Source organism: Phocoena sinus, chromosome 14 (assembly GCF_008692025.1).
Source record: "Phocoena sinus isolate mPhoSin1 chromosome 14, mPhoSin1.pri, whole genome shotgun sequence".
In the NCBI taxonomy this organism is placed as follows: Eukaryota; Metazoa; Chordata; class Mammalia; order Artiodactyla; family Phocoenidae; genus Phocoena; species Phocoena sinus.
In genome coordinates this window covers 61,659,872-61,687,782 of record NC_045776.1, presented here as the reverse complement: position 1 = coordinate 61,687,782, position 27,911 = coordinate 61,659,872, and the positions used below count along the sequence as shown (strand labels likewise).

The 27,911-nt window shown below is 40.2% G+C and overlaps 1 protein-coding gene across 2 annotated transcripts; it reads right to left on the bottom strand.

Annotated features, from left to right (window-relative positions):
* Positions 1-1,237: 1,237 nt before the first annotated feature.
* SEH1L (SEH1 like nucleoporin) lies at positions 1,238-23,951 on the bottom strand. 2 transcript variants are annotated; one of them, XM_032654097.1, is made up of 9 exons: positions 23,702-23,951; positions 21,120-21,170; positions 17,876-18,022; positions 14,825-15,036; positions 8,728-8,826; positions 7,092-7,232; positions 6,187-6,344; positions 4,815-4,965; positions 1,238-3,557 (listed from the first exon to the last, which is right to left on the bottom strand). In XM_032654097.1, the coding sequence occupies exons 1-9, from the start codon at positions 23,810-23,812 to the stop codon at positions 3,545-3,547; spliced, it is 1,083 nt and encodes a 360-aa protein (XP_032509988.1). In that variant the 5' UTR covers positions 23,813-23,951; the 3' UTR covers positions 1,238-3,544. The 2 variants fall into 2 exon arrangements, with proteins under 2 accessions (XP_032509988.1, XP_032509989.1); XM_032654098.1 differs by having other exon boundaries at positions 1,616-1,960; positions 23,702-23,937.
* Positions 23,952-27,911: the final 3,960 nt, after the last annotated feature.

Genomic DNA, 27,911 nt, shown 5'->3' with positions numbered 1-27,911 from the left:
CCAGGAAGAGCTTGAAGTGGCCCCATGGCCAAGGGTACCTTCCAGGGAATTAGAAGAGACACCTGTCCAGTTAGGAAAGGCGGACGTCTCACATGGCTTCCCTTTACCAACTGCTCTGAGTGGTAACACCTCAACCTCCAATATCCAGCACCTTCTACAGTGTGACCACAAGGTACGCATCCAGGTTAATCTCCCACTAGCTCCCCAAATGAACCTTGTTCTTTCATTGGACTAAAACTTAATCCTCTGCCTGCACACGCCCTGTCCTCTTCTACATTTGGGCCATCACCCTGGACTCCGCCCTCTTCCACTGTAAGTACTCCAGCATGTCACAATCCCACATTCCTTCCAAATCCTGCTGACATATAAATCACTTTCTTTAATGCCTCCTGTACCGTTCAACCTTTTTTATGAAGCTGAATCCTCACTACCCTTTGTAAATTCTGTAAATGCCTTCTCCCACTAGAATGACTGTGTGCCGACTACCTTTCTGGTTTTTTTTACATATCCCAAAGTGTTTAGCACAGTATCTTACATATAGAAGATGCCCAATGTTCACTAAATGGGAGGGCCTGTCTCAATTCATTACCCCATCCTACCCCACGTACCTCGATAATGATTGAAATCTAAAAGACTTGAATTCTTAATTCTCAGCTAGATCCAGACTTAAAGTGAGACCTCTTGCTTTGAAACTCGACAAGTCTACCGGTCTAAAACAAGTCCTTTAACAGAAGGAAGACCTTGCCTTAAATTAAAATACAATATACTTTATAAGCTCTTTATCCTTTGCATGTTAAGAAGCTCTAGGGGTTTGACAGGAAAGTGTCTATTGATAGGAGAGTGTCTTTGAAAATTAGATTGTAAATTATAATATATATTTATAACAACTATACCATCTGTGTGATCAGCTGATAGACACACGAAATGCTGTTCAAATAGCAGTTCAAATGTCAAGTAGACATTTGTTGATTCTAGATGTTAGTCTCCATACTAACTTTCTACCTTCTAAATAAATGCCATGATCATCCCCTAATTTCTGATTGTTTGGATCTTTTTTTTAGCAATATGATATTTTAAGGAGATATAAATAAGCTTTACCAACCATCAAATAAACTACATTCTATTTTTATATGGCAACAGATTCATATCTTTAAAAATATATTTTATTAAATAATCTACTTGGAGAATAATTACAAAAGCTTTAAACAATAATTCCAAGTAGTGAAAGGCAGTTTCCTTTAAAAGAAAAAAAAAAAAAAGACCAAACAGTCCATAATATGTTTTGCTGCTTTATACACAGGAATGATTTATTTTACAAACTAGTCAGTTGCAACATTAGCCTGTAAAAATCAAAAACATTTTTTATCATGTCTCAAAGGCAAAGTTAACTCTATAACGATATGCTTTCACATTAACCAGTATGACAAACCATAAGAAACTTAACGCCATAACAGTTCAAAATAAAATGTACAGAACAGGCACTTTGAAGTCAGCTATTGTGTGTAACTCTCACAGTTAATGTTATGTGTACACATCTCATATTTCATCAAAGGTTATCAACCAATGAAGCAAATATTCCTTTGATGCAGAAGCACAAACACATTTAGGTTCCAAACACCATGTTCTGGTTTTAATACATGCAAGACAGACCCTAAATTAGAAAAATCTTCTGAAAGAAAATGAAGAAAAACAAAAAGCCAGGAATGAAAGCATTTACAAGCACTTGAATAAGGCCTTTAAGTGTTAAATCAGTGTTTTTTAAACCCCTTCATTCTCAGGTAAGGGATTAAGAGGCCGAGAGAGAGATCGTCTGCGAGGGTGAGGATACTGGAGGCTGGCAGTGTCAGCATCGCAAGAGTGCTCTATCAGAGGAGGAGGAGGAGGAGGAGGAGGAAGGAGCTGGGCATAACTGGACCATCTCGATCCAGCCCGTGGGGAATCCAGAGGGGGAAAGAAATACCTGAAACAATGAAGACAGGAACAAAACACCAAAACAAAACAAAAACAACAGAAAAAAAAAAAAAAAGAAAAAACAGAAGAAAAAGAGAAAAGTAGTAAATACAAAGAGAACCAAAGAGGAAAAAACACATGCTAGAAAAAAAAGCTTTACTATATTCATGCCAAAACTAACGGAACATAATAGCAAAATCAAGACCCTTACTCAAATCAGGCTCACTTAAGCAAGTATAGAAACTTGAAAAAAGAAATACAATCTGTTAAACTTAAAATGTTAAAAAAAATTATCAGTATGAATGTTACAAAAAAGACATTAATTTTATAATTTAAAACATTTTCTAGTCTCTCAGAAACATATTGATGCTCTCCTGTAATTTACAAATCAAATAAGCTTTTTCTTTAAGCAACACTTCACTTGTAGCAGCAGCACATTTTTTAGTGCATACATGATACTGAGGACCAGTTCAGATAGACTTTCACATAGTATGGCCAGCTATTGCAACATACTTTTGAAGAAACACAATCTTTGAATGTACTTAGATGTTTTTCTGCAAAAAGACTAGTACAAAATTTTGATAAGTAAAAGGGCTCAAAAATATGTCCTATTGTTATTCTTCTGCCATTTTAAAACTTACCCGTAATACTTTAGCATTTTCTCAAAAAAAGATTTATAGCTTTGTTATCAGAGGATATGAACTAAATGAAGCAGCCAACAAAATTAAGAAAATCCTGGGACATGGAATGTGGAGGTTAACATGCATGCACAATTTTAGCAGAGTTTTATCTGCTTCTTATACTATGTTTCCAAATTTTTACTTGAAGGAAAACTTAAGCCATGAAATCACACCATAAAAATATACAAGCACATATTAGAAACATTTATCTCTTTAGTGAATATGAACTGAAAACTTACAAAGATGTTTTCATTTTACTTCTAAATTATAAATGAAGCAATACCAAATGTTTGGCTACAAACTGTACAGTCAAGTTACTTTCACTACTACTTCTCTCACTCCTTCACTAATACTTTTTAAACATTACAAATAACAGAGTTGTACTGAATAATATCATGTATAAACCAATTCTACAAAAGGTAAACAAATTAGCACTCAAAACAATCTTTATGAAAAATATTCAATCTTCAAATTAAAATTATAAAAGTTCATTTTAGCTTACTGTTTTAGAAAATAAAAGACATAAGTCTATATATAGTCTCCAGATGGAATAAAGTGATACCTTCCCTCCTCCCAACTAGCAATGAGGATGGTAACAATCCTTTAATTTTAAAACCCATGTTCATTTCAGAAACATTTCAAAAAATTGTTTTGGTGACAATGTCTCAACAAAAAGCCTCTCCATTTATATTTCAGAAGTTTCAAATAATGTCAATAAACTGGCTAGCACAAAAAAAAATGATATACACTGTATTTTTAAAGGCCTTTTGGACTGCGTTTAGTAGTAAGCAGGCTGTTGGTGTATCTTGGGAGAGGTCAAACGGCGCTGGGGAAGGGGAAAAGGAGCTTGCTTCCCATTCCTGTGTGCATGCAACAAGCAGCAAAACAGCAAAGTTACTCCAGTTAGCTGGTACTCAGCTGTGCTTTCTGTTAAAGGACATAATACAAATGGAGAAGGGAAAATGCATCACAGATCTAACACACATGGTTATTGGCACAATAAGAACACATCAAAACTTCAAAGCTCTTTACAAAAGAAAATGTGCAGTACAGGCAGCAACTAAAAACCAGATTTTTAAAAAAAAAATTAACACTAGTATCTTTGCTTCATGAAATAATCTTTATAATCTGATATCTTCTATGGTGACCTGAAGTTGTTTTCATGCAAATACTTAAAAATCAAAAAGCAGGACTCCTTTATAAAAATATAACAATACAAAAATAGTTGAGGAGGGCTTCCCTGGTGGCGCAGTGGTTGAGAGTCTGCCTGCCGATGCAGGGGACACGGGTTCGTGCCCCGGTCCGGGAAGATCCCACATGCCGTGGAGCAGCTGGGCCCGTGAGCCATGGCCGCTGAGCCTGTGCGTCCGGAGCCTGTGCTCCGCAACGGGAAAGGCCACAACAGTGAGAGGCCCGCATATCGCAAAAAAAAAAAAAAAGTTGAGGAAATTTAAAATACAATTCTCTTCTTTCATTTAAGTTGACAACAGGACAACCACGTGACAGTTTGTTAAGGCTGTGCTTTGAAGTTTCCTAAATAGTATTCCAAATTATTCACAAAGGCATATTAAAATAATTTTACCTTACAAATTCACAATTGAAATTTGAATATGAAAACAAAAGGACAACTCTTTAGATAACATTAAACATTCTTTGAGAATCTAAAATATACTAAAAATTCTAAAAATCAAGAACTCAGAATTTACCATATCCTCTTACAATCTCCATGAAAATTTTAAACACACACACAAAAAACATTTAATTTACTCACTTTTACAAAGCCTTAGTTCGTGTGTTTTATTTAAAATTTCAGTTTAACCTGACTCAAAGGCCACCCTACCAGCACTAGCAACACTAATGCTCATCTGGGACTACGATCCTCAGTACTGTCCCAAACTTCCTCTTCATCTCATTACTTCAAAGTTATATATGTTTCTGGAAGACCACTAAATTTCAGCATATAATTGAGTTTGTTTAACGGCCTCAGAACCTACCTGTAAATATTATGACCAAGTAATAAGCCAAATACAGAGCTACCAAAGTGCCTCCTTCTCTTCTAGTGCCACAATTATGTGTGAATTTCTTGATTCAGTCTTAAAATCCATGAAATAACACACCTTCAGTATGGCTACCAGAATGATTTAAAAAGAAGATAATTTCTAGTTTTCTCACAAAACAGCCTACCTGCCAGCAGAAGATCCATTTAATGAATTCTGAAGATTTGGTATATTTGAACCTAGAGAAGGATTTGAGTTTCCCTGCTGAGAGCTCCCATTGACAGGGCTCCCATTACCTTTCAGAATACCAGTACACTTCCAGTTGTCCATATAATTAGCTGAAAGGAAAATGGTCAAACTCATTAACATGACTAATAACCTATGTTCCAGGGCACAAATCTACAATTAAAGAAATAAAAGAGACCTACAGGCTACATATCTCTCAGGATAAATGGTAAAGACATTTTTTTAAATGAAACACATATATCTCAATTTTAACAATTATTTTTTGAAGTTTTTAAAGAAATACTAATTGAAAAACAAAGCTCTCACCACCCATTTCCTTTCCTTACTAGATAAATATTAACAGAGACAATTCTCTAAGCTACCACATTATTACATTAAGTTAATATCAAAATAAAATTCTGTCTTCATTATAATGGATTTCAGTTCTGATGTGTGGGTAACGGAGTCACCTTCTCGGTTAAGCGAGTACAAGTCAAGTCCTCATGGATGTAGGTAATAGAACCTCTGGGGTTTGAGTGGCTTATCCAACTTGGTCTAATTGTTTGGATACAAAACTGGTCACTGCAGACACTGAGCTCAGGAAATCCAAGTTAGGCAGGACAGGGCAGCAAAAACCCTGAGGAAAGGGACACCTGGGCTGGTTCTACCACAGCCTAAAGCTGACCATAGGAGACTCAGCCAAACTGCAGTTTGGGAACAGTAACTCCTCAGGGGAAATGAACGAAGCTGTAACTTCGAATCCTAAAGATGGGACGCTACCGACTAGAGTGGTACACAGAGCCAGTGGATAAACATCCGTGGAGAAGTACAGACCATGCCACAGGACCCACAGTCTGTGTCGACCGTCCAGACCACCTTCTCTGCTTGGCATTTGTAAGAAACTTTTAGAATCAGTGGCCTCAAGATTCTCTAACTTTTGGGAGCTGTAGAGAAGAAGTGGGGAAGATACTGGATTTTTCTTCTCTTAAGGGCTTGTTGGCTAAAGCAATTGTTTAATCAAATAAGAGATGACTATATCCTGAGTTTGTAGAGAAGTTCCACAAGTTACACACATAGCAAATGGTATCTTTGGAGGTAGTGTATATTCTGTTACAGTTAGTTTTACTTTGTTCCACATGGAAACGTAAACAATTCAATTAGTCAATTACTGCTATGAACTAGGTAAAATGACAAAGATTCAACACAATATGAGACATTAATTTAAAAGTAACTGTAGAAAGATAATTTTTTTCAAAATACTTCAGAGTTTACATTTCTAAGTGAAAATTCTAAAGTAGCATCATAAAGCAACAATTCCTCCAATGAAATCTTACCTTTCCACAACCTGACACAGCCATCATCTCCTGAAGATGCCAGCACTGTCCCTGTTATATTCCAACTCACTCGCCAGACCTGAGAATTATGATTATCAAACTGAGCCACTATATGGATTTCAAATTTTGTTGGCCCACCAGAGGAAGTAAGTTCTTTCCTGTTAATAAAAAAATTTTCCTGAGGAATTCTGAGTGTACACACACACACACACACACACACACACACACACACTCACTGTTCTAAATTAAAAAATACAAATGGTCTCACATACACGCCATATCAATGTCATATCCATACCTGCCCCCCAACCTCCATAGCTTACTGAGAGATGGGCCATGTCACTTTCACTTGATTCCCCAGTACCTGGCATGATCCTACCACATAAAAGATATTAAGTGACTAAAGAGGATTTTATTCCCCCCAAAAGGCTGAGGAATAAAAGAGATGACAATGATTAATTTCAAAAGAAAAAGTAGTAGAAAGGGAAGAATAGGAGAAGAGAAGGAAAAAAGAAAAGAAAAAGAACAGAAACTCACAATTCCAAAGTTAAAGCTAAACAGATTATTCAAAAGAATGTCTCAGTTCTAATTTAATTTTCCCTAAGTAGACTGCCACCTCTCATTCCTTCAAACATTTATAGAGTGCAATTATATTCAGAGGATCCAATTCATTTTAGTATCTGCCTAAATAAAACACAACTAAGAAAACATAAATCTCCTCTCTTGGTCTTCCCTGGTGGCACAGTGGTTGAGAGTCCGCCTGCCAATGCAGGGAACATGGGTTCGTGCCCCGGTCCGGGAAGATCCATTCTTCAGATCACTGTTGCCTCTACACTCTCCTCCACAAATGAAAATAAGCAAGAGGTAAGAGAACTTTCAAATTAGTAATTGTTTCAAAAACTCACCTCACAGGCTTTAATGTAAAAATTCTCACGTCTTTGGTTGCTATGGCAAGAATGTGGAAAGACCGTCCCAAGTTTGGAGCAAAGGCAATATCGTGGACAGGATCTGTGACTGTCAGGAGGGTTTCAGCTTTTGCATATTTCCTAAATGAAAAAACAATTTACATTAGAATTATCAGAAATGAAAATTTTAAAAATCCACATGTCTAGGTATCTCCATTTTCTCCATCTTGCTCACAATGAAGTAGTGTTTATCTCTGCAATATATAATATGTCCAGCCCCATTCCCCAGAAACTGTGAATGTGACCTATCGGAAAGGGCCTTTGCAGATACAATTAAGGATCTCAGGATGAGAGAGAAACAGACACTAGAGAAGAAGCCACGTGAAGACACAGGCAGAGATTGGAGTGATGCAGCTCAGCCACGGAACTCCTGGAGCCTCCAGAAGCTGGAAGAGACAAGGAAAGAGTCTGAAAGCAGCACAGCCCTGACAACACGTTGATTTCAGATTTCTGGCCTCCAGAACTCTGAAAAGAAACATCTCTTTTAAGCCACCAGTTTGTAGTAATTTGCTTTGACAGCCCTAGGAATGTAATATCACCTCCCACGTTTCTTCCTTTAATTTTTTTTTAAGTTTAGCTTAAAACAGAGTAACTAAAACTTAATTCGAATGAGATCTTGATTTGTTAGCCATTAACATCTTTTTTAAGAAAAAGGGTACCTGAATTCCCTAAAATTTGAGTGTAAAGAAAAAAGTTAAGCTGACAACAGCAAGAATTGAATTTTTTAAGTGATGATAAAGGAAGCTACAACAAAGTCTATTTCCACACCTCGGGAGTGTTAAACTACCATCTGATCCTGTTATTCTCCAACTGAGAAGCCTTTCAATGGCTTCACATTACCCTTAAGATAAAAATTAAACGTTGAACAGTAGGTCTTGCAGGTATAAGCCTTCCAGATTTCTCATCACACTCCCTTTTACCTATTATGTTCCAAACACAGTGAAAATATATTGGCTCTCTCTCAACACATGCAGTTTTCTCCATCTGGAATGTTTTGCCCTCTTTGTCTGGCTAACTTCTACTCATTCTATGGGTCTCCTTTTTTTTTTTTTGCGATACGTGGGCCTCTCACTGTTGTGGCCTCTCCTGTTGTGGAGCACAGGCTCCAGACGCGCAGGCTCAGCAGCCATGGCTCATGGGCTCAGCCGCTCCGCGGCATGTGGGATCCTCCCGGACCGGAGCACGAACCCATGTCCCCTGCATCGGCAGGCGGACTCTCAGCCACTGTGCCACCAGGGAAGCCCTATGGGTCTCCTTTTGAATGAATCTTCCTGGCCCCCTCCCCCTAGGCATAATCTCTGAACATCCTGATTCTCCCAGTTTATAAAATTCATCACCATTTTTCACCTTTTTTTTGTTTGTTTGTTTTCCCTTCATGATGGTACATACTGGGAGATCAATTACCTTTTCCTCTACACCACTCAATTTTATATTACCAGAGCAGAGAACTTAGCATATCATAGGAAATCAGTAAATATGTGACAAATAATGCATAACTGAGTTAATGAATAAAGAAATAACATTTTAAAAAATTAAATGCAATTCAGAACAATAACTTAACCAAAGCAGTACTGACCTGGTGTTTTCATTATATTCGAAAATCTGAACCTTGGCCATTGCGTTTGGGCTGCTGTCATCACTTCCTACAGCGATCATGGGGGAATGAGCACGAGAGCTAGAAAGGAAAAGTATAAGATATTTTACATAATTATAAAGTTAATGCACATTTAGTTCAGAGAATTAAAAATGCATTCAGCAGCCATGCAACCCACCAGTCAGCGTGTCACTCTGGACTAGACCCCTGCCACGCCTGGCACCACACACCCAGGAGGGGTACCCCTGAGTTCTCAGCCTGGGGACTGAGGACACTGGGCTTTCACCTTGTTTTTTTTTTTTTTTTTTTTGCGGTACGTGGGCCTCTCACTTTTGTGGCCTCTCCCGTTGCGGAGTACAGGCTCCGGACGCGCAGGCTCAGCGGCCATGGCTCACGGGCCCAGCCGCTCCGCGGCATGTGGGATCTTCCCGGACCGGGGCACGAACCCGTGTCCCCTGCATCGGCAGGCGGACCCTCAACCACTGCGCCACCAGGGAAGCCCCTCACCTTGTTTTTAATCACATTTTCTTATGGCTTAGAAAGTAGTCCTTTTCCCAAAACAAAAGGCTTCAAGCTGTCAATAGATTTTTTTTTTTTTTTAAAGACACTTAAGAGGCGTTAGAATTTTTCTTTCTAAAAGTTCTGGTCATTAACTATAGAATGAAAAGTAATTTTACGGTGACCAAATTCATGGCAAAAAGATTTTTATGTGCTTCGTACAAAAAGAACCCCACCCCGATGGAGAAGGAAAAGTAGAAAAAGACCACCCTCAGGAAGGCATGCCTGTCATTCTCTAGTCTCCAGACTCATTTGTGGTCAACGGCGTTTTGACAAAGGCAAAAGATAAGCAATTAAGAGAGTGAACTCTACTGAGGTTGACTCTAGGTTGAATCTTTTTTTTTTTCATTTCTATGTCTAATGTCCTAGATATTGATTTCCTTTGCCTCCCCCATCCAGATTAAGTAATACCTCTATGAACATGACATAGAGGTATTGTTTAACCTTTGATCTTGATATTGTGATCTGCCAATTTCATAAAGCTGAAAACAAAATGCGATAATTTTTAAAAAAAGGTTTAGGTGTTTATTACTAAAGCATCTGATAACGACATCACCTAATATAAGGAAAAAACCAGGTAGGGACTTCCCTGGCGGTCCAGTGGTTAAGAATCCACCTTCCAGGGCTTCCCTGGTGGCGCAGTGGTTGAGAGTCCGCCTGCCGATGCAGGGGACGCGGGTTCGTGCCCCGGTCTGGGAGGATCCCGCATGCCGCGGAGCGGCTGGGCCCGTGAGCCATGGCCGCTGAGCCTGCGCGTCCGGAGCCTGTCCTCCGCAACGGGAGAGGCCACAACAGTGAGAGGCCCGCGTAACGCATAAAAAAAAAAAAAAAGAATCCACCTTCCAATGCAGGGGACACAGGTTCGATCCCTGGTCGGGGAACTAAGATCCTACATGCCTTGGGGCAACTAGCCCACGTGCTCTGGAGCCTGCACGCCACAATTAGAGAGAAGCCCAAGTGCTGCAACTAAGACCTGACGTGGCCACAAATAAACAAACATTTTTTTTAATTAAAAAAAAGAAAAATACCAGATAAACTACAAAGTGCTATAGTAATAAAATAAAATTACAAGTTACTTATTATAATTCTTAGCTATTCAAAGGGATGTAAATTATAGTAATTTCTATATCTCACAAAATTTCTTTTTTCAATGTTCCACAAATGTATTTATTTGATCAAGGACAAGTACATTTACAGTAATATATTCTAAAATTACTGAAAATATAAATTTTTAAAATATTCTAAAAAATAAATTGTGAAACATCCAGACAACAACCTGAATTGAGGATTATCTCATTTGTATATCCATAAATAAGATGATCACATTTAAACCATTTTCCAAATATGACTCGTAATTAAACAGTGAGCAAAACCATCCAACTCTCTGACTGAATACAGGAGACTGATCACCTGCATCTCCTTCCTACGCCTCCATGGAAATGATGAAAAAATAACACTGTAACAGTGCAGAAATCAGAATGTGCCATCAGAAATCATGAAATCTGGAGGATTCCAGGAAGCAAAAGGAGATCAGACAGTTAAAATGCTAAGGGAAAAAGAGCTCAACAACTATCATTAAGGAGGAAATTCTAGCAGCTCCAACCTCTAATCAATAAGTAAATAACAAATCAATCAATCAACCAATAGTAATGAGTAATGGGGCAATCATGAATTGATTCATTTAATAATCTGCAATCAGAAGACCCCCATGGCTGGCAGCTGACTCTGCTCTAGGCTAAATAAAATCTGAGAAGGATCCTAGTGAGATGATTAGAACTTATGAGGAGAGATATGAACTTGAAATAAAGTAGCACTGCAAAGCTGGCAGGGAGAGGGACAAGAAAGAAGAAAATACATTAAAGTGCTCTATCCCCCAAGTCAAAACCTGACTTTGGCAATTTGGGGGTAATGCCCACCTGCCAGCTCCCTCTTGGTCGCCCTACAAGGAAACCCTGCCAAATCACTCCACCTACTTAGTCAAAACTCAACCAACCCCCTAAGTAAGAGAATGAGCTGTTAAGAAAACAGAGCATCTAACAGGAGAAAAATACCAACACCAGTTCTCTCTAGCAGCCATCACAGTCTCCTGTTCACAAATACATGAGCAAAGACTAACATGCACTTGAGAAAAAGAAGGAGTGTGGCAGTTAAAGACCAAGGCATACAAACAGTTCTTTGAGGAAATAGATCTTTGAGAAAATATAAAACAGCCTACAGTCCACATCATATGCAGATTCTACATTTGTAAACTGACCTACTTGCTAAAATTTATTTGCAAAACCAAAAATCCAATACTTGGGGCATTCATGGGCCTTCCTGTTTCAGCTTTATGCTGAAAACCAGTGTCTGCTTTGCACTCTATTTACCATCATGTTTTCTGCATTTTTGTTCTTTGTGTTGATGATTTCACTGTTTAAAATGGCCCCCAAGCTTCCCTGCTGGCGCAGTGGTTGGGAGTCCGCCTGCCAATGCAGGGGACACAGGTTCATGCCCCGGTCTGGGGGGATCCCACGTGCCGCGGAACGGCTGGGCCCACGGGCCGTGGCCGCTGGGCCTGCACGTCTGGAGCTTGTGCTCCTCAACTGGAGAGGCCACAGCGGTGAGAGGCCCGTGTACCGCAAAAAAAAAAAATGGCCCCCAAGCGCAGTGCTGATGTGCTGCCTTGTGTTCCTAAGTTTAGCAAGAAGGTCATGATGTTCCTTATGGAGAAAATACCTGTGTTAGATAAAAACTGCATTCAGGTATGAGTTAGTGTTGTTGGCTGAGTTCAATGTTAATGAATATATGCTAAATAAGGTGGCTTTAGACAGAAAGACACATAAAACAAGGTTAAGTACTGATCAGTTAACAAAAATGTGATCAGAGGCTGGTAGCACCTAATCCTGTATTTCCCCTGGGAGGGGTGGCTCAGTATTAGCTAATTCAGTGTTGCAGCAACTTGATAGAACATAACTACTGCAAAAAAGGAGACTTGACTGTAAATCAAAAAACATAAAATTTTTTAAAATTTTAATTAGGATCCTCAGAGAAATGTTGTATCCATGTAACAAAAACTGACAGGCATAAAAAAGGAGTTATCAGAGAAAAAGAAAGACTTCTTAACAATTAAAAATGATTGCCACTCCCCCCAACCCCCAACATCACTGGATGGTATAAAATGTACACCTGAAGAACAAGTTGGAGATCTGGAAGACAGAGTAGTAAATCTCCAAACAATTTTAAAGAAATAGAGAGTAAATCCAAGAATAATCAAAGATGAATTCCAGAAGGACAGAATCGAGAAAACAGAAGGATAAATTATCAAAGAATCCTAAAATATCCCCAATCTGAGACAAGGATCTTCTTTACCTTAAAAGGGACCACTAAGCATCAAGCAGGATGAATTCAAAAAAGACCAACATCTAATAGTGTATGTCTGGATTTACTTAAAAATAATCCAGTTTTTGTTTTGTTTTGTTTGTGAAGGTGGGGAGGCATATACAGATTAAACAAGAGTAGCTTTGAATTACTGTAGCTGGGTGATGGATATTTGAGGCTCTGCCTATTATATACTTTTAGTATATTTGAAATCTTCCCTAACAGAAAAATGTTTTAAAAGAAAAAACACTTGGAAACATCCTGGTATATAAATTTTAGAATTCTACTACCTTAAACCCATACAAAGCAATTCCAGGAGTTTTAATGACCCAAGTGTGAAAGGCAAAACCAAAAACCTTTCAGAATACACTTGACAACATCAAGGTGGGGAATTTTTCAAATAAAAAAACAAAAAGCACTATAACAAATATAGAAAGACTGTTAAGTGTGGCTATATTAAAATTCAGAACTCTCTGCAGACTATCAAAAGTCATGATAGTGTCAAAATGACAAACCACAAACTCGGAGAATATACTTGCAACTCAAGGTAGTAAGGCAAAATCCTAAAATCTTCCAGAAAGACTAGTCTTCCTACAAAAGATCCAGTATCAGACTGACCTCAGACATCTCACCACCTAAAGTTTAAAAGATTCAAGAATAGTAATTTGAAATTCTTACATTTGGAACTTGGCCGAAGTTCTAAAACTAGTCAAACTATAATTAAGCATGGAGAAAAATTAAGACATTTCTGGGTATGCCAGAATTCAGAAAGTTTGCCATCCATCCCATATAGGAAAAAAAGTTACTTTAAGAGGTATGCGACCAAAATGAAAACAAAAAATCCAAAGGCAACTCGTGATATGAAAATTGTGACAGCCAAGTATAACCCAAAAGTAAAGGAATCAGTAAAGAGAAAAGAGCACCCATCAGGAGTTAATGCCATATTATTCTGTGTGAGAAAGTTTCCATGAAACAGATTACATTTATGTCTGTAATGAATATTTACATAATCTAGTCTTATAAATTTGGTTGCTACTTAATATTTAGAATCAACCTGTAGTCAAAAGATAAAGTACTTATATGTGTACTTAACACATATAACTTAATATTATTAAATGTTTACAAAACATAAATACAAACATTGTAAATCCTGTCACTGTATAAGCAATATAACAAAATATTAGGAAATGGGAGGGTGAATGTGTGGTAGAAGCAAAAAAAAGCTGATTTCCCCTTTTTTAAAAGAGAGGTGAGTCAATATATAGTCTAAAAATCGATAAATCACAAGAGAAATAAATATTTGAAATTAAGATAATTACCAATACAACTAAACAACTATTAACACTTCCACAAATAAAATACCTTGTCATACCTTCACAAGTGGAAAGCTTTGTAAATGTGCTGAAGTCATCTTTCACAGAATGAGTATAAATACTGTCTAAAGATAACACAGCAAGAACCAAAGGTATAAATAAATCATTTAAAAATAAAATAGTGACTACCAGAATTAAAATCTAAAAACAAAACTACTAACAGCATTTGTTTTTAGGGAGTAAGGGAACTTTTACCTCTCATTTTGTACTCTTCTAGATTATTTGAATTTTTTTATCAGGTGACTCATTACTCTTTTAATTTTAAAAAGTTTAATAAAAATCAACTATGATACAGTCTTAGAATCACACTCTATACAGCAGTTAAAGGAGTAACGAAGAACTAGTTATACTAACACATGGGAAAATGCCCATGATGTATCTGTAAGTGAAAAAGGCAAATTGCATGAAAGGAAAATGTTATGTCTAAACATGTCTGTGTGTTTTGTGTCCACTTGTACATGATAGCATATACCTGTATTTGCATATATTTGTGTGTTTATAAACACACAAATTAAATATTTGTTATTAAATATTTATTTTATATACATGGAAAAAGTCCAGAAGGCGCACCAGAATATTTACAGTGGTTGGCTTCTTCTGTGGGGTAGAAATAGGGGTATAAGACACATGACAGGGTGGAGAAAGGAGAATTTTTATTCTACATAATATACATTTTTAAAAATAATGAACAAGACTACTTAAGAAAAGCATTTTCAAAAAAATAAACCATCTGATGCTAAGTGTAATAATTACTAGGCTTATATCACCAGAGGATTGCTGTGTAAGCATACCTTGAAGGGTTCCAAGAAATACAACTACAGCTTAGCTTGCATGAGATCTCATGTTGCAGAGACCACTGGCTGAGATTCATGACGTCTGGTGCCTCGTAGATTCTGACTATACCATCTGCTGAGCAGGTTGCTAACATAAGACCCATATGCTTAGGAGCAAATTTCACGTCGGTAACGGATGTTCTGCTGTCCACTAGCGTTGTCCTCTTGACCTGAAAAAAAATTAACAATTTAAATTAAATACAGGGACTTCCCTGGTGGCGCAGTGGATAAGAACACACCTGCCAAAAAAAAAAAAAAAAAAAAAAAAAGAACACACCTGCCAATGCAGGAGATACGGGTTCGATCCCTAGTCTGGGAAGATCTCACATGCCGCGGAGCAACTAAGCCTGCACACCACAAGGAAGAGTAGCCCTGCTTGCCACAACTAGAGAAAGCCCTCGCGCAGCAACAAAGACCCAACACAGCCAAAAATTTTTAAAAATTAAAGTACATCTTAAAATAAATAAATTAATTAAATACAAAAAAAAAAGGATGGCAGAGTGGAAAGAACACAGGCTCTGAAATCACACAGAACTCCTCTGCCACTTACTAGGTATATAACCTTGAATAAGATATTCAAAACCTGTGTGGGCCTCAATTTCGTACAAAGCACTTAACAAAATACCACATACACAGCTAGCAATCAGTAACAAACCAGTGACCTATAATCAATTACTCCCTCTATGGCAGAAGAAAGAAGGCCTTACGAAGTCTAACTTTATTAAATTAGGTTAAGTACTCTCTTCTTAAGCAGATAGGTCAGTAAACCAGAAAATGTTAGAATTTTCATATGAGCAGTTTTGTCATACAAAGCAGGCCGCAAAGTAAAGGAATTAAGATTCTTTAACAGCAGAATGGAGGGTGTGAAACTTCTTCCATCAAATATAAGTGTTAGTCCTACTCAGACCGCTACCATCCACTTTTAAAAGAAGGCATGTAGTAGAGACCAAGCGAATGGTACGAAGCTGGCATTCTGGTAATTAGAGAATCCCAGCATAGCATGTACCAGTTACTGTCTGGCACCTAGATAAGATGATTTTTGACTGAAAATGTCAATAAAATTTAGAAATCAAGAGTTTACTGTCTATGGTTACTAAAATACATCTTAAGGTGTCTGAATATCAAAAGAATATCAAACTTCAAAGATAGCAGAGCATCTTTGCAAACTTTTGTCTAAAAACACCACTGAATAATTAATAACATGAATGCTGAAATATTAAATGTATTAATGACAGTGGATTTAACTATTAAGTTCGAAGAAAAATCCTTTCTATGCCACCACTCCTAAACCCCACCTATAGGATGCTAACTGATCCATCTCAGACTGACTGCTAGAAAAATCCTTTCTATTCAAGAAATGTCTCTGCTCCCCTGCCCTTAAGCAACTGTTTGCCTGAGGAAGGCCCCGGTGCAAAGGCAATGAGGCCAACCCCTCCCATCATTTAAAAAAAAAAAGTCAAACAATATGAATAGTATGCAAGCTACAAACCTCCAGTAATTAAAACAATTTGTTATGGCCTAAGAATAGACAGACACCAATGGAATAGAGTCCAGAAATAAACTCTCCATATATGGTCACTTGATTTTCAACAAGGATGTCAAAATCATTCAATGGGGAAAAGGCAATCTTTTCAATAAAAGGTGTTAGAAAACTGGATATTGACATGTAAAAAAATGAAGTTAGATACTTACCTTATACCGTGTACAAACATTAACTCAATATGAATCAAAGACCTAAACATGAGAACTAAAACCACAACACTCTTAAAAGAAAACTTTGGGGAAAAGTCTCCATTACAATGAATTTGTCTATGATTTATGATACCAAAAACACAAGGAAACAAAAGAAAAAAATAAACTGGACTTAATGAAAATTTTGTGCACCTACGGACACTATCAAGAGAGTGAAAAGGCAAATCACAGAATGGGAGGAAATATTTGGAAATCATATATCTCTTAAGGAATTAATATCCAGAATACTTAAAGAACCCCTACCTACAACTCAACAACAAAAAAATGGGCAAAGGACTTGAAGAGGCATTTCCCTAAAGAAGTAAAAGTTTCTGGTAACAATTTCAATTCCGGTGGGGGTGGGGGGTAGAGGCTGTTCCCCACATAATTCTGACACCAGCAGGGTGTCCAAGGAGAATTCAACTCAATTTTGACACTAACTACCCGGAGATAGCGTCAGATTCCACGAGCTCAAGAGTTCAGTCCCACAAGACCACCCTTCTTCAGATGCCAGTCGAAAACCCAGGTTGTTATCTGTGCTTCTGACTGACTGGTGTAACTCAGGGACAGTCACATGGAAGAGACGCACAGGCTGGGGACAGGTACCCAAGGCTGGGGACAGGTGTGGAGCTTCCACGCCCCCTCCAAGCACCACTCTCCCCAAATCTCCAGGTGTTCACCAGCCCAGAAGCCTCCAAACCCTGTCCTCTAGGGAAAGGGTCCCCAACCCCTGGGCCATGGACCAGTCCCGGTCTGTGGCCTGTTAGGAACCAGGGCGCACAGCAGGAGGTGAGCAGCAGGCAAGCGAGTGAAGTTTCGTCTGTATTTACAACCGCTCTCCATTGCTCACATTACCACCTGAGCTCCGCCTCCTGTCAGCATTATGCTGAGTTGTATAATTATTTCATTATTTTATTATTACAATGTAATAGTAATAGAAATAAAGTGCACAACAAATGTAACGTGCTTGAATCATCCCGAAACCATCCCCCTTTGCCCTCCCCGTGGAAAAACCGTCTTCCACGAAACGGGTCGCTGGTGCCAAAAAGGTTGAGGACAGCTGCTATAGGGGTTTTATGGAGACATCATTACACAGGCGTGAATGACTACCTCATTGGCTACTGGTGACTACATCAATCCCCAGCGCCTCTCTCCTCTCTGGAGGTCAAGGCGGGTGGGACTGAAAATCTTACCACCCCGAAGTGTTCTTGGAAAGACCACTGCTCCTCGGGTGCTCATGTTCCCCACCCACCAACCCACCGCTTACAAATGTCTCACCCAATGGCTCTGTCCACGCAGTTTATCATTTGATTCTCCTACTATTTCTTCCCAGACAGCAGCTGTTCGGTCAAAAGAACAGGAAGCCAAAACCTGTCCAAATTCAGGATGGGCCCATGTCACACGCCACACAGATCCACTATGTGTCTGAGGAATTAAAAAAGCAAAAAATGAAAAAAGCTGAGTTTAGTCACTTGAAGAAACAGAATACAGGTATTTTTACTTCAACAAAAGGAGAAAGCTATTCAATTTAACATTTAAAAAGTTAAATTCTAGGGAATTCCCTGGTGGTCTAGTGGTTAAGACTCCACTCTTCCACTTCAGGGGGCATGGGTTTGATCCCTGGCCGGGGAACTAAGAGCCCGCATGCTGTGCAGCGCAGCCAAAAAAAAGTTCAATTCTAGCACTTTTAACGTCTAGAAGATACTCTGTACTTAAGATTGCAGCCCCTCTAGAGTCAAATTCTTCTAACATTTTACTAATAAAGAAAAATCCAGCTGGATAAAGTTGACCTCTTTCCGTGCTAATGATAGTTGGAGACTTGGTTCAGAGTTTAGCCTAACAAAGCTTTTAAACAGAGAGATTCTATCAGTCCACTGTTTTGTTTTTTTTTTTACTTGCAAATTTCCTCTATAGGAAACATCCACCTGATAAATAAGAGTAATCAAAATTATATGCTTCAGGGCTTCCCTAGTGGTGCAGTGGTTGAAAGTCCGCCTGCCGATGCAGGGGACACGGGTTTGTGCCCCGGTCCAGGAAGATCCCACATGCTGCAGAGTGGCTGGGCCCGTAAGCCATAGCCGCTGAGCCTATGCGTCCGGAGCCTGTGCTCCACAACGGGGGAGGCCACAACAGTGAGAGGCCCGCGTACCGCAAAAAAAATAAATAAAATTTAAAAATTATATGCTTCAAAAGCCTGACAATATAAGAAACCATAGCAACAAAATGCTTAAATGATTCTGATGTCTGGCTAGACAATGGACTATTCTAGGAAAAGAGGCAATGAGAACAAACATAGAGAAGTCCAAATCCTTGTATTCTGAGGAAATAATTTAAAGTTCAATAGCATTATCTTTATAGATGAAAAATGTCAAATTAGTTCAAATTACTATTATCCAACTTTTTGTTGACCAAAAAAAAAGGCAGAAAAGTCTTAAAGCATTTCACATCAACAGAATTCATTTGTGCTTTCCAGTAAAAATAATGTATGACAACAAGCACCAGTCCACCAATGATGTTTACAAAATCTCTTTCAATCTAACACTTTTATACTCAGTAATCTCAGAACACTTTCATAATCCAATAATTTCTACATGGTAACAGTGTCATCATCCAATGGTAAACTCTGCACCGCCCCCCCTTTTTTTTTGGCCGTGCCTTGCGGCATGCAGGATCTTTGTTCCCCGACCAGGGATTAACCCATGCCCCCTGCAGTAGAAGCACGGAGTCTTAACCACTGGACCACCAGGAAAGTCCCTGCACCCTTATTTATTTATTTATTTATTTTTGCGGTACGCAGGCCTCTCACCATTGTGGCCTCTCCCGCTGCGGAGCACAGGCTCCAGATGCACAGGCCCAGCGGCCACGGCTCATGGGCCCAGCCGCTCTGCGGCACGTGGGACCCTCCCGGACCCGGTCACGAACCCGCATCCCCTGCATCGGCAGGCAGACTCCCAACCACCAGGGAAGCCCCTGCACCCTTATTTTTTATCCTTTGTTCTGTCCAGTCTTTTTCATTTCACCTTTCTTATTTTTACAGGCTATTAAGTAAAAGATGCACTACGGCACTGAGATTCTGCTAAATGTTAGATTCCCAGTAAAGCACAATCTAACTAAAGAATAAGGATTGCATAAAGGTGTTCATCACAATAAAAAGGAAACAACTTAAATATCCATCAGCTAAACAAAATAGGGTATATTTGTTGTTATATTTGTTTTGTTGCTATAGTTATGTTTAAAAACAAACTAAAGTACTTATGAAACATGCTGTTAAACTAAAAAGCAAGAAATACGAGTCTCCTTTTGGAGTGATAAAAATAAGTTTTGGAACTAGACAGAGGTAGTAATTGTACAACATTGTGAATGTAATAAATGCACTCACATTTATTTGTTTACTTGAAATGGCTAATTTTACGTTGTGTGACCCTCACCTCAATTTAAAAAAAGGGGAGAGGACAAAAGATTTGAATAGACACTTCACCAAAGAAGATAAATGAATGGCAAATATGCACATGAAAACACTATCAACATAATTAATCATTAAGGGCATACAAATTGAAACCCAGTGAGACACCACTTCACACCCACTAAGATATAATCAAAAAGACAGACTAGAACCCTCATACATTGCTGGTGGAATACAATGGTGCAGGCACTCTGGAAAAGAGTCTGGCAGTTTTCAAGAAAGTTAAAACATACACAGCCCAGCAATTCTATTCCTACATATCTAAGAGAATCGAAAATGTTTGTCCACACAAAGACTTGTATGGCATGTTCATAACAGCACTATTCATAAGTGCCAAAAACTAAAAACAGTCAAATTGTCCATCAAATAGTGAATGAATAAATAAAATGTGGCTTCATCTATACAAGGGAATACTACTCAGCATTACAAAGGATCGAACCACTGACACATGCCACAACATCAATGAACCTCAAAAACATGCTAAGTAGGCAGAAACAAAGAACTACATACTGTAGAATTCCACTTATATGAAATGTCTAGAAAAAGTAAAACTATACAAATAGTTCAGTGGTTACTTGGGGCTTAAGAGGGAACGAGGATTGACCCCAAAAGGCACAAGGGAAACTTCAGGGTTGATGGAAGTGTTCTAAAACTAGATTATGGTTATGGTTGCATAACCGTGTAAATTTACTAACACTCGTTGAACTGTACACTTAAAATTGATGATTCTCAAGATACATAAAAATGTACCTGGGTAAAGCTATTATTTCTAAAATACAAGAAATAAAACTGTACAAAACATCACAACTATTAAAAAATATATAAAGGAAAAAGGTAAGAAATACTGAGATGCAAAAAATAATGAGGTTAGAATGATACAGAATTTCAAATTTCTTATTCTTAAACATTCTGAAGTGTATTTGTTACTTTAATAGTGAAAAAAATGTAAGTAAAAGATATAAATTTTACAATTCTCTCAAAGCTGAACAGCAAGTCACTAATGCTACTAAATAGTAAATGTTTCAATTCTTTCAAATCACTGTAAAAATAAATACTAACCTTCCAGCTAGCAGTGCAATGCCAATCCCCACTTTCACTTTTATCCCAGACCTGCAAGAAAAAAGATATTTTATACCAAGAATTCCTACAAATTAATATGAAAAACATAAACATTAGTCACTATGAGGGCAAAGGAGGGGAACATAAATTCACAAAAGAATACAATCAGTAAGTAAACATTCACTCATTCAACAAAATATTTATTGAGAAACTTGGATACGTCAGGCACTGTGCTGAGCACTGGGGTCAAGGAACCTTTGCTCTACTAGTTAATGGAGACAATATCAGTTACAGTCAAGTCTGGTTACTTATAGCCATTATGTCCTAGTTATGTCCTAGAATGTCACTGTAAGCAGTAAATTGGCGAATGCCAAACCACTCCTCCTGAGGAAAATACTGATAGGTGAGATTCACAAGAGCATCTGGTCACAATATATTTGTCAAGCAATCGATACATAACCTTGTTTTATGTGTGTATGTTTAAAAACACCGTATTTGGTATACATTATTGATTCAATAACACTGAACTCCCCGCCAACAGTAGCATAACTCACGTCTGAATGAAGCTTTCCTAACACACACTTTCTCCATAGGGCACATCACAGCCTTCTTGCTTGTGGGAACTCTATGCAGCACTACACTTGGGGACCACTTCAGACAATGGAAATCACCAAAAAAAGAACAAAAATGTGACACTAAATAGACAATGAGAAGGATGCTTGTTTACATTATGAAAGCCTGAATCATAAGGCAGAGTGTCACCTGTCCAACCTCAGCTGGGAATGCACATCCGACAACTCTATAATTTTTTTGCCACCCAGCTCATGTCAACAAACAACCATAAGCATTGATTTGGGGGTTACAAATAAATTTTAAAGAATAAGCAAATTCACAAATACAAAATTTGCAAATAATGAGGATCAACTGTATATATAACAAACAAAAACAAAACATTCAACATTACTACCAACAAAAAATACAGATTACAATAAGACATTTTAACCTGTGTTAAGAAAGCGTAATGATAAACAGTATGGTGGCTCCTCAAAAAACTTCGAATAAAAATAGAATTGCCATGTGATCCAGCAATTCCACTTCTGGGTCTGCACCCCAAAGAGTTGAAAGCAGGGCCTCAAGGAGTTATTTGTTCACCCACATTTATACCAGCATTATTCACAACTAAAATGTAGAAGAAACCCAACTTCACTGACAGATGAGTGATAAGTAAAATGCGGTATATGCAATATATATTTTTAACCTTTTAAAAAAGTTTTTAAGTTTAAACATACCCTTTTTCACAAAGGAAATTATGACATATGCTACATGTATGAACTTCAAAACATTATCCTAAGTGAAATCAGCCAGTCACAAAAAAGACAAATCCTGTAAGATCCCACTTAAATGAGGCTGCTAGAAGAACCACATTCAGAGACAGAAAGTACAAGGGTGGCTGCCAGGGGCGGGGGCCGGAGGGACCGGCTAGTTATGTTTAACGGGGACAGTGCGAAATGAGAAGGTTCTGGAGATGGAGGCAAAGATATGAACATACTTAATACCACTGAGCTGTACGCTTAAAAATGGCTAAGGTAGTAAATTCTGTTACGTGTACCTTACCACAATAAAAAATAATTAAAGAAAAAAAACTGCAATGATAATGCCCAACACGGACAACTATCACACTGATACTCTTCACCAGCAGTATTGTAACATAGTACAAACCTGCAAAAAGCTAATTTGCCAATTACTCTCAAAAACTTTTAAAATATTCACTAATTTCTCTACTGTAATAAGCCTAAGGAAATCATCCAGAAAACATAAAAAGCCGGGTTAACGAAGATTTTCACTGCAACACCACGACAGACAAAAGCTCCGTACTGGACGACCCACTAAGTCCTAGTGACTTGGAAGCTGAGTTCTACTCGGATAAGGAAACCCACTCGGTTAACGGACGCTAATTATTGCGACACTCCCACGGCGGGGCGGGCGGAGGGGCGGGTGAGAAAACCTGGGCCTCGCAACACTTGCAGCCCGGGAAGTGGATTCCGACCCGCCCGCGAGGACGTCGCGTACGGAGCAGACCGGCCGCGCGGCTCCCCCCGCCCCGGCACTTCTGTGACGAGCGGGCGGACGGCGGGGAGGGGTCCCGGGGCCCCGCTCCGGATGGAGGGTCCGAGGTGCGCGGGGGCCGGCTCACCCCACCCACTGTGCCGGCGTCCCCGCGACCCGGGTCCCTGCCTGACCAACGAGGAGCCGTGCCATGGCGCCTGGGGCCCAGCCGGGCGGCCCTGGAGAGCCGACCAGCCCCGCGCGTCCGGCCTCCCGCGCGGCAGGAGCGCGCACGCCGCCATGACGCACGCACGCCCCCGTGACGCACGGACGCCCCCGCAGCCGCGCGGAGGCGGCCCAGGCGGCGTTGACTCCACAATAGCTAGGAGGAGGGCGCCCGCCAGTCGGCCTGGGCTCCGGACCTCGTGGCCGCAGCGCGCCTCAAGTCGGGAAGAGTCCAGTCTCCACGCGCCCCTCCGCTCGGACAGCGGGCCGCGCACGCTCCCGCCTCCTTCCGGGCTCGGCCCCGCGCACACCTTGACGCTCTGGTCACTGGAGCAGGTGGCCATCCGCCGTCCGTGGAAGTCGAAAGACACATCGTGGATGAGATCTTTGTGGTCCGCCGCGATGCTGCGCGCCACGAACATGGCTGCGCCAGCCCCTCCCTCCTCCAACAGGAGGGCGCCCGGACCGCAGCCCACCCGGACCTGGTTCCGGGGCGCGCACGGCTGTGCTTCCCGCGGACCGCTCGGGCGCCCCGGCTGCGCCACGCCCCGCCCCCCGGCCCATCATACCTTGCGGGACCCCGCCCCCGCCCCGTCATACCCCGCGCGGCCGTGGCTACTGGATTTCTTGGGGCACCGGTCAGTCTTTTGGATGCGGCGCTGCCTGTACCCTGAGGAGAGTTAGAGGACTCTCTGACCAAGTGTGGAAATTGGGGAGAATGCGAAGGTTAAGACTGTCGTCTGTGGGCCTCGGACCTGAGTCAGTCTCGTCCGTGTTTGGGCGTGTGTCCCCGGGAGACGGGCCGGGCCGGGTGGGAGTGGGCGCGGAGAGTGGGCAGTGCGGACGGGGCGTGTGTCCGGGGCTGTGCCGGGCGGCCGGAGCGCAGGCTCCCAGACGTAGCGGGTGGGCCCGGCCGTTTCCCGCCCCCCACACCAAGCCCGGGAGGTGTGGAAATGGCTTAGCCTTGCTTGCTGTTAGTTCCTTCACTTGCCTTCCCCCCCGCGCCCCCCACTAAAAATAGTAAGATTTTATTGGTACTTTCAGAGGCAAACTCCCAAACCCGTGAGCTGCAGGTATGATAACTAAGAACTACTGTAACTGCTCTGAGGTCAAAGACACTCATTTCCAGAGAAAGTACTCACTGTCTGTGAAGGTTTGATAGATTTATAAAAGCTCCAAACCTTAAAAAACTTTGTATAAGTGAAGTTTAGAGACAGTAAACACAGTGGTTGTTGCCACAGATTATCTGGGTGAGAGGTTGAATAGGAGGGATTTTTTTTTAAGAGACTTCATTTTTTTAGAGAAATTTTAAGTTCATTGCAAAAGCTGATCAGAAAATACATAGAGGCCTCGTATAGGCAACTACCCTCCCCACTCTCAGTATTAGCAGCGCAGTCGTACATTTGTTACATAGCATATTACTATCACCCAAAGTCCATAGTTTACCTTGGGGTTTGCTCTCAGTGTTGTACATTCCGTGCGTTTTGACAAATGCATAGGGACATGTATTCACCGTGGTAGGGTTGTACAGAATGGGTTCACTGCTCTAAAAATCCTCTGTGCTCCACCTAGTCATCCTCCCCTACCCCCATCCCTCAGTCTTGGGCAAACACTGATCTTTTCACTGTCTCCATAGTTTTGCCTTTTCCAGAATGTCCTATATAGTTGGAATCATACAGTAGGTAACCTTTTCAGATTGGTGACTTCACTGAGTAATATGCGTTTAAAGTTCTTCCATGTCTTTTCATGGCTTGATAGCTCATTTCTTTTTCACCCTGATTAATGTTCCATTGACTGGATGTATCAAAGTTTATCCATTCAACCTCTGAAGGACCCATTGGTTGCTTCCAAGTTTTGGCAATTAAGAATAAAGCTGATACAAACATCCATTTGCAGGTTTTTGTGTGGAGATAAATTTTCAACTCCTTTGGGTAGATACCAAGGACCATGATAGCCTCCTCATATGGCAAGTATATGTTTAGTTTTGTAAAAAACCTCCAGACTGTCTTCCGTAGTGGCTGAATCATTTTACATTCCCACCAGCAATGAATGAGAGTTCCTCACCAGCATTTGGTGTTATCAGTGTTGCAGATTTTGGCCATTCTAAGAGACATGTAGTGGTATCTCATAGTTGTTTGTTTTAATTCTCATCTCCCTCATGTCATGATATAGAACATCTTTTTATATGCTTATTTGCCATCTGTATATCTTCTTTGGTATCTGTTAAGGTCTTTGGCACATTTTTAAATCAGGTTGTTTTATTTTCTTACTGTTGCGTTTTAAGAGTTCTTTGTATATTTTGGATAACAGTCCTTTATCAGAAGTTTTTTGTTGTTGTTTTTCACAAATATTTTCTCCCAGTCTGTGATGTGTCTTCTCCTTTTGACCATTTCTCAAAATTATTACATAATTATTAGGCTGTTTACTGTAAGAAATGTCTTACAGTACAGGAACATACAAAGGAAAAAGTTAACGTCCCCATTCACCCCACAATCTAATCTCCCTGCCTAAAGAATATGATTGTTGCTGTGTATGCCTCCACACATTTTCTGTGGGATTATAGAATACAAAGCATACATATGTACCTAGTATCAGAAAGTTTGTTTGGATTTTTAAAAGTAAATTTACTATACTAGCTTTTGCTTTTTAAAAAGTGTCTCATATGTCTTAGACACCTTTCCACATGGGTCTAGTTCATTCTTTCACTTTTTAAAAAAATTATTTATTCATTTAATTATTTTTGGCTGCATTGGGTCTTTGCTGCTGCATGCGGACATTCTCTAGTTGCAGTGAGCGAGGGCTACTCTTTGTTGCGGGGCTCAGGTTTCTCATTGTGGTGGCTTCTCGTTGCAGAGCACAGGCTCTAGGCGCGCGGGCTTCAGTAGTTGTGGCGCATGGGCTTCAGTAGTTGTGGCTCGCGGGCTCTAGAGCGCAGGCTCAGTAGTTGTGGCGCACGGGCTTAGTTGCTCCGTGACATGTGGGATCTTCCCGGACCAGGGCTCGAACCCATGTCCCCTGCATCGGCAGGCGGATTCTTAACCACTGTGCCACCAGGGAAGCCCTCTTTCACTCTTTTTAACGTATACATTCCCGAATACGGACAAATTGTGGTTTATTAACCATTCTCCTGCTAATGTACTAACCTGTAAAGATCACCATAGGCATGCTTTATTTCTTTATTCATATAGGTTTTATTATATGTGCTTTTTTATAGTTCTAAAGGTTTTCTTCATACAATTTTACATGTATTAGGTTTATTAAAACTTTTAATAGTTTTTAATACTATTGTGAAGGGCTGTTTTTCTGTATTGTTTGTAAGAAAGCTATGTTTGTATATTTATTTCGTGTCTGTTCCCTTAATGGACTCAATTTCACTTAGCTTCTACGTTGACTCTCTTGGGTTAAAAATCATACCAGCTGCTAATAATGAGTTACAGATATTTTCTATCAGTCAGCATTTGATCACAAAAACAGTATCCACTACAAGTATTTGAAACAGGGAATTTAACACAGGAAATTATAATTATTATTATAAATATGTTGGAAGCAAAAATTAAGAGCAAAAAGGGAACATGTGAGGTTACCCAGAGATTAATAACTGCAGGAAACAGTCCCCCTACCAGGGCAGGAAGAGTGAAAGGGAAAATAGGGCCTGCCGTTACTGACCCTCGGGCTGCTGGTGCTGGAATGTTCACCACCAACTGGCAGGAAACTGGGAGCCAGCACCCTGGATGACCCTGCCAGTGTCCAGCAGTAGCCACAGCCAAAGGAGCAAGGGATACAAGCTCTGCACAACCGAGGTTCCTGGAGCCCCTGCTGCAACAGTGGCATCCCAGCTTATGGCATCCTACAAGTGGTTGCATTACAGCACAGATTGAAACCCAGCCTCACAGGCAACCTCTGCTATTAAAGGGCATGGATTGGGAAAAGAAACAGTTGGAATGGGGACATAGGGGCAGGTCCTGATGAAGTTGGGGACGCTGAGGCCTAAATTCTGTGAGTGCCAGTAGAAGCAACCCTTCCAATCCATCTGAGGACAGTGATCCTGCTTTGCCTGAGGACCCTGTAATAACTTCTTCTGCGGCAGTTGCCTTGAAAGATACTGCTGATCATCCTCAAGACTGGCCACGGGCACCCCTCTTTACTTCCAGACCCATAGCAAAACATCCCAGTAAGCCCAAAGGGTGAGGCACAAAGTTTGACCCATGAGGAGGTGTACTATGCTCCAAAAGAAGTGTTACTTTTCTAACTTATGCAGACATAATTCTGGGGAATATCTGTGGGAATGGATATTAAGAGTGTGGGCTAGGGGACTTCCCTGGTGGTCCAGTAGTTAAGACTCCACGCTCTGAATGCAGGGGGCCAGGGTTCAATCCCTGGTCAGGGAAATAGATCCCACATGCTGCAACTAAGACCCGCCACAGCCAAATAAGTAAAGAGTGTGGGATAATGGTGGAAAGTAAAGTAGGATCAGGCTGAATTTACTGATATGAACCCACTAAGCAGAGATTCTGGATATAG